At 45.9% G+C, this 7,405-nt stretch overlaps 1 protein-coding gene across 1 annotated transcript; it reads right to left on the bottom strand.

Annotated features, from left to right (window-relative positions):
• Window positions 1–6,490: 6,490 nt before the first annotated feature.
• Window positions 6,491–7,405, bottom strand: LOC140128801 (olfactory receptor 5V1-like). Its single transcript, XM_072150503.1, has one exon. The coding sequence runs from the start codon at window positions 7,403–7,405 to the stop codon at window positions 6,491–6,493; it is 915 nt and encodes a 304-aa protein (XP_072006604.1).

Below are 7,405 nucleotides of genomic sequence, written 5' to 3'. Positions count from 1 at the left end.
ACTCTCTTCCTCTTCAAGACCAAAAACAATTCATCCTGAATGGTTCTAGGTTCAATGATATCCTATAAATGTAATATATTCCTTACGGCCTTAAGGAGATTGTCAAGCTCAATATTAGAAACAAATATGTAGTGGTAAATATCTAGCAGTAAAGGAGTCCTTGTAAGAACAGGATGGAGCCGGGACTCCTAATCCGAGTCAGAAAAGGGGCCGCAGGCCTGAGTCTTTTTGGTTCCGGTTTGAGGTCACGGGTTTGAGATAATCCTACAACAGAAGATTATAATTCCCCTCTCAGAGCTGGTATTGTTTCATCTAGCTTAGAGGACTTTTCTTCACAAAATATTCTTGCCATTCATTACACAGGGATTTCGTTTCAGGCTCTGGTAGCTTGATATTTCATATAAAAGATATTTTAGATTGAACAGCTCTTTCTCTGTCTCCTTCTTGTCTTTGTCCTTGGATTTTCCTTCTAGGACAAAAAGAAGGAAGCATGCTAAAAGAACAGAATAAAAGTAAATATATTTTCTTTGGGTGAAGGCACATAAAGGCACATAGACAGCCTGCGTAGTGTCAGCCCCAACGCTGACCTCCCCAAGAGCGTGATAAACACAGACAACATTTTAAAGTTAAAATTGTGGTATGAAGACTGGGAGTTGGCCACAGCTTTATTAGAAATAATTAACTGTAGACTTCTACTCGTTGGGGCTCATGTATCATAGTTTTCTGGCTGCCACTTTTTCAAGTTTACTGAAGTTGGCTATTTAATCATTGCATTGTATCTTAAGGCGCAAGAATGGGAAAATTCCAAGCCCAAAAGTCTCACAAGCATCTGGGCTACAAAGATAAATCAGCCACTGCAGTACATCCTGGAGGCAGCTAATGCTGCTGCGCGACCTGATTCTGTACCTAAAGACTCTCAAACTGCAAAAAGTCACACAAAAAAAGAAAAAGGAAGCAATAGGAGTTATACATGTCCCACATAGAGTAGCAAAATTGTAAAACTTTAAAGAGCTTAACCTGGGCACCTGTATACCTGCCTACTTGAAGGGGATGTAGGTACAAACCGACCTAGAGAACTCCAGCTGTGACATTATTAAGTGAAATAAGCAGGAATAACAAGAAGAAAGGGCAGGAAGATTTCCGGCAAAGAGGGTGAGTACTGCCACCAGCCTCCTTTTTATGAACTATATCCCACCTAAAGACCACCTACCACCTCCCAAGGTCATGTAGCCCACATCACCCATCACCGCTATGAAATCCTGCAGTCAGTCATTAGCCCAAAAACTAGATGCCTATGGGCTTTTAAACTCATAGTCATCATAACCAGGGGGAAGGACCATGCTCATCCGCTATGGTGGTGGATTAGAGGCAGCAAACAGTGTCAGGCTAGCAGCAGAACCCAAGATAATGGGAGAGGAAGCCCCCAGCATTGGTGGTACGGTGGAGAACATAGCATTCTACCGCAGTTTTTATACTTACACCAGCCCCCCACAAGACCTCTGGACACCAGCCCAACTCATCACTTCTAACATACACATACACAGTATCTAACATGCTAGGGCGCACCGGACATCATTCCCACAGAGTGCATAGCCAGAGTATGGCAGGCAGACACACGAGCACAACAGAGTGCAAGGGAGACACTGTAGGGCAGCTCCCATGGGCCAGGAGGATGCTACCTCAGGTTAGTAAGGAAGCTAACCTAAGACACCCTTCAGCTTTTTCAAAAGAGGGGAGAAAAAGCTGGAAACACAAAAACGAAAAAGGGCAGAGGCCGGAAGGGGTGAAATTCTCCACCCTAATCTGTCTCCAGAAGACTTAATAGTAGCTCCGGAGACCCAAGCTTGGTTGGGTCATCTCCATGGAAATTCCTGACCAGGCTGTCAGTAGACATACAGGACTATTCCTCGGGACTATTGATGAGTGAATCTTTCATTTGGGTTCGGCCGTGTGACCCAGACATATTGCCAGATCAATCGGGCAAATTGATGCCCGTAGCAACTACTCATGGCTATGATTGGGAACGGCAGATTTCCTCATCTCTATTCAGGACCTTTACCTTTCCACTGAATTTAGCATCAGGCACTTCTAGAACCTCATAGGATGAGGAGTTCTCTGGGTTCCTAAGGAAGGAACATCTTTTGTGCACAAACCCTAATGAAATATGTTGTGAATTTTAAAGCCTTCAGGCAGTGCAAAACGAAATGGCACAGGCAACAAAAAGATAAGGAGTTGGTTTTCTTGGGAGTCCACATCAAAACTATGTGAATTCTACTCCTGGTTCAGGTCTATATAGTGCTCCTCCCCTATACACTGCTCCTCCCCTATAACATGTGTCATTCATAAAGTGCAGCCCCATAGAGTTCCCCCCAATATAGCATTCCCCCTCTTCATAGTGCCCCCCTTTCCAGCCATACAGACAAATGGCATTGTACAGCCCCTCTTACAGAGCTACCCCCTTTGTACTGAGCTAAACTTGAATGCAGCGGATAAGAAGAAGGTGAACTCCAGGGACCTGAGCAGGGAAGCGACACATGCAGGATATCGGGTGCACGATCATAGGGAATTGCAGCACAATGCATTATACACGGACAATGCAATTACATGCACCAGGAAGAAGAAGGTGAACTCCAGGGACCTGAGCAGGGAAGCGACACATGCAGAATATCGGGCATACGATCTTAGTAACTCCACACACAGCGCATTATACACGGACAATGCACTTGCATGCACCAGGAAGAAGAAGGTGAACTCCGGGGACCTGAGCGGGGAAGTGACACATGCAGGATATCGGGCGCAGGATCTTAGTGACTCCCCGCACAGCGCATTATACACGGACAATGCACTTACATGCACCAGGAAGAAGGTGAACTCCAGGGACCTGAGCGGGGAAGCGACACATGCAGGATATCGGGTGCATGATCTTAGTGACTCCTGCACAGCACATTATACATTGACAATGCACTTACATGCACCAGGAAGAAGATGGTGAACTCCGGGGACCTGAGCGGGGAAGTGACACATGCAGGATATCGGGGGCAGGATCTTAGTGACTCCCTGCACAGCGCATTATACACGGACAATGCACTTACATGCACCAGGAAGAAGAAGGTGAACTCCGGGGACCTGAGCGGGGAAGTGACACATGCAGGATATCGGGCGCAGGATCTTAGTGACTCCCCGCACAGCGCATTATACACGGACAATGCACTTACATGCACCAGGAAGAAGGTGAACTCCGGGGACCTGAGCAGGGAAGTGACACATGCAGGATATCGGGCACAGGATCTTAGTGACTCCTGCACAGCACATTATACATAGACAATGCACTTACATGCACCAGGAAGAAGAAGGTGAACTCCGGGGACCTGAGCGGGGAAGCGACACATGCAGGATATCGGGCGCAGGATCTTAGTGACTCCCCGCACAGCGCATTATACACGGACAATGCACTTGCATGCACCAGGAAGAAGAAGGTGATCTCTGGGGACCTGAGCGGGGAAGCGACACATGCAGGATACCGGGCGCACGATCTTAGTGACTCCCCGCACAGCGCATTATACACAGACAATGCACTTACATGCACCAGGAAGAAGAAGGTGAACTCCGGGGACCTGAGCGGGGAAGTGACACATGCAGGATATTGGGCACATGATCTTAGTGAATCGCGGCACAGGGCATTATACACGGACAATGCACTTACATGCACCAGGAAGAAGAAGGTGAACTCCAGGGACCTGAGCGGGGAAGTGACACATGCAGGATATTGGGCACATGATCTTAGTGAATCGCGGCACAGGGCATTATACACGGACAATGCACTTTTGGGAACTTCGCAGGACCGGGTAAGGAAATGTGCCCCAATGGGTTTTGATGGTAGATTTCCTATTGTAGACATAGTATCATAGAGAACACATAAAGATTAACAAAACCTACACCAGGTTATAATCTCATCTTATCAGTATATTTAGGGTGGCCTTTCAAATAAAGTTGGGGCCCTGTGTAGGTTAACAGTATAGACCCCCATGGACCTCTAGGGAAGCCATATTATAGTTCTGTACATTCTGTGTGTGACTGTAATGAAAAATTGCAAGAAAATACAAAGGGACATCAGTATAATGATACCAAACCGCTGTAAGGAAAAATAAACAACAGATAAAGGACAAGCTATTTCCCCAAGTATCATTGTTGAAGAATAATAAAAATAATAACCAGTGAGATTCAGAAATTCATGTAATAAAAATCAAAAAATCCTGAGAAATAAAAGTGATCTCCAGGAGCCCACACACAGGGATATATCAGACGGGGCTGTAACTCCATGGTCCTATATGGCTGCTTTTCCTGGGAAAGCTCTCGGAATTCTTAAAAATTGACGGGTTTAACAATTTAAAAAAAATGTCTGTCCAACCTGTTATAATAGAGGTGATAGAAGGGACAGGCCCTCGGGGTGTCCCACTGCTTTTACCAGGGATAGTTCATTGGCTTCTAATGACATCACCAGGCGCATGGTTTTTTGATTGAAAGAGCCTTTATTCACAGATGCACAGTAAAACTTACAGACAGTGTGTGCCATGATGCAGCATGGGCTTTGTACAAAGCACACAATAAATTAAGATACACTCCTAGCACCTATCCTAACACTATGGCAGAATAAGTGCTACTCTAGCATACTAGCTCAGGCAAACAAAAAAAACACATTTTTCAATTAAAACAACTAACCTGCAATAGGGGATACAGATGGGAGGTGGGGAGGGAAGAGGGGAAGGGGGTAAGTTGTCACAGGCCCGAAGCTTTATTGAAAAAATAACAGACACATGAGGGAGGTAGGGGGAAGTAGAGGATGGTAAGTCTTCTTCTTCCTGGATGCCTCCATCTGTGAGGAAAGAGGCAAAATCCCATAACTCCCTAAGTAAAGTCCATGGTCAAGTAAAACAAGAAAAACAAAGTCCACAAGAGAAAAATGAAGAAGTGGCTTGTCAGTCTTCTTCTTCTAAGTCCACCCTGCTGTCAAGGGCGGCGTAGTCTCTGAGCTGGCTCAAGACTAGCCGGTGACAGTCCTGGATGGACAAAGTTTCTCTGTGAAGGGTGAGGCGCCTCCTGGCGTACCACAGGACGTCTTTGAAGCAGTTCATAAGACGCCAGGCATCCTGGATGGCCCCCACCGTGTGGGTGCCTTGAAACAGGCCATAAAGTGCAGCGTGGCACGTCATGGTGTTCCTGGGCACAGAAAGAAGCAGTTTGTGATCCAGAGCTTTCAACAGGCCCCGAGCAAAGGGGCATTCCCAGAACAAGTGCAATGATGTCTCCTCCGCAAAGGTACACCGGGGACAGTACTGGGTTTTGCTCAGGTTGCGGGCTGCCATAAATGACCGGGTGGGGAGGCCCCCCTGGATGGCCATCCATGACAGATCCTTGTGCCAGTTGTTAAGCCTTTCACACGACATGTTGGACCACACGGTGTCCATGGTGCTGGTGGTCAGCCCCGGAACACAATCCACAATATCCTTAGCTCTGATGACTTTGTGGATAGTTTTAGGCTTCCACAAATCCGTCTTGAGTCCCTCCAGATGTTGATCCCTCACAAATTTCACCGCCCTGGCATAGTACCACAGGGAGGATGCCAGTTGTAAGGGAAGGAGCTATTCCACTTGTCCCAACCAAGCCCCTGCCACAGGGGAAGAAGGAAAAGGTGGGACATGGACTTTCCGGCAGAGTCCCTTGGTGTTCGCAGAGTTCTTCGGACCATGTCACACACAAAAGAAATCCAAAGAAAAGTGGGGATGTCGGGGATGCCCTTACCCCCCTTGCGAGGCTCCTTGTACATGACAGACCTTTTGACTCTGTCCATCTTTGAACCCCAAACAAACTTAAACACGGTCCATGGTTGGCCTGTAGAAGTTGCCGGGGAGACGTTGCTGTGGTTTCCTGACCGGGTGACTGTAGATGGTTGGTGACTGTCCTTAGGGATACTGTTGGGGCCATATGAAGTTGCACTGAAGGATGAGTTTTCACTCTCCTTTTTTCCATATTGGGGGGGGGGAGGAGCAAAAAAATAGTGAGGTCCTTTGACTGATCATATACTCATATACCAGCAAAACATGTGTAGGTTCCTTTATTGCCTCAGATTAAAAACTGTTTTGTCTATCCCAAAACCCCTTGGAAGGACATGATATGTGATACATCCCCATTAAACCCCCAAAAGCATTTATACTTTGTTTGCCTTTGTTATTGTATTTTTATTGTTTTGTGAAAAATTGTAAGAAAACTAAACAGTTCCGGCATCTAAATTGGAATTTCTGTTCTAGAGAGTTAAGAGATCATAAATGTAGATCGACATTTAGACATTTTAGACACGTAGATCGAGTATCCAAAAAAAAAAATGTTTTCTAATCTCAGTCAATCCCTCTACAATGATTATTCTCTCTCTCTATCTAGTAAGATACTGGGTGGCCAGGTAAAGAGGTCGCAGAGGGTCTTTTTATCCGTTCCTCTAGATGTTCCTCAGCTTGATGAATCTTTTAATGATGGTGACCCTGATCTCCCCGTTCTTCAGGCTGTAGATGATGGGGTTTAATAACGGGGTCACTACAGTGTAGAGTAAAGAAAAGATTTTGTTCATGCTAAAGTTTTTTTTTCCAGATGGAGACACATAGATGGCAATGATTGATCCAAAACAGGTGCAAACTACCGTCAAGTGGGAGGTGCATGTGGAGAAGGCTTTCTTCCTACCAGTGGTTGCTGAGATTTTTCGTATAGAGCGGACAATGCAGACATATGTGGAGAAGATAAAGAGCGTTTCGATGGTCGTCTCATGGGCAGTAAAAATCAGCACTAGTGTTTCCAGAACAGATGTGTCCGAGCAGGAGAGTTGTATTAGAGGTCCATAATCACAGAAGAAATGGTTCACGACAGTGTAGGACCTGCAGAAGTCAAGACAGGAGATCACGATGGTGACTATGATGGTGATGAGAGAACTTAAAGCCCAACAGAAGGAAATAAGCTGAAGACATAAGGAAATATTGATGGCAGCAATATAATGCAAAGGGTTACAGATGGCCACATATCTGTCATAGGACATCACAGTCAGAAGAAGACACTCTGTGGTTATGGACACTGAAAAGATGAACAGTTGAGTGATGCAGCCGACCTTGGAAATGCAGCCGCCATTATTTATAATGACATGAAGGGTGTTAGGACAAATTGTTGTTGTCACTATGACATCTGCTAGGGACAGCTGGCTGAGGAAGATGTACATGGGGGTATGGAGGCCCGGAGTGGTGGCCACCAGAAGGATGACAAGGAGGTTTCCAGCTAAGATTATTAGGTAGACCACAAGAAGGACTATAAAGAATGGAATTGTGAAATTATGGAGCTCTGGGAAGCCCACAAGAAAGAACCCACCCAT

The sequence above is a fragment of the Engystomops pustulosus genome, chromosome 4 (assembly GCF_040894005.1).
Source record: "Engystomops pustulosus chromosome 4, aEngPut4.maternal, whole genome shotgun sequence".
NCBI lineage: Eukaryota > Metazoa > Chordata > Amphibia > Anura > Leptodactylidae > Engystomops > Engystomops pustulosus.
Note: the sequence above shows the minus strand (reverse complement) of the source record. Positions and strands in the feature narration are given on the sequence as shown.

Coding starts and splice junctions, on each gene's coding strand:
- LOC140128801 (XM_072150503.1), bottom strand. CDS start 7,405: ATGGGTGGGTTCTTTCTTGTGGGCTTCCCAGAGCTCCATAATTTCACA.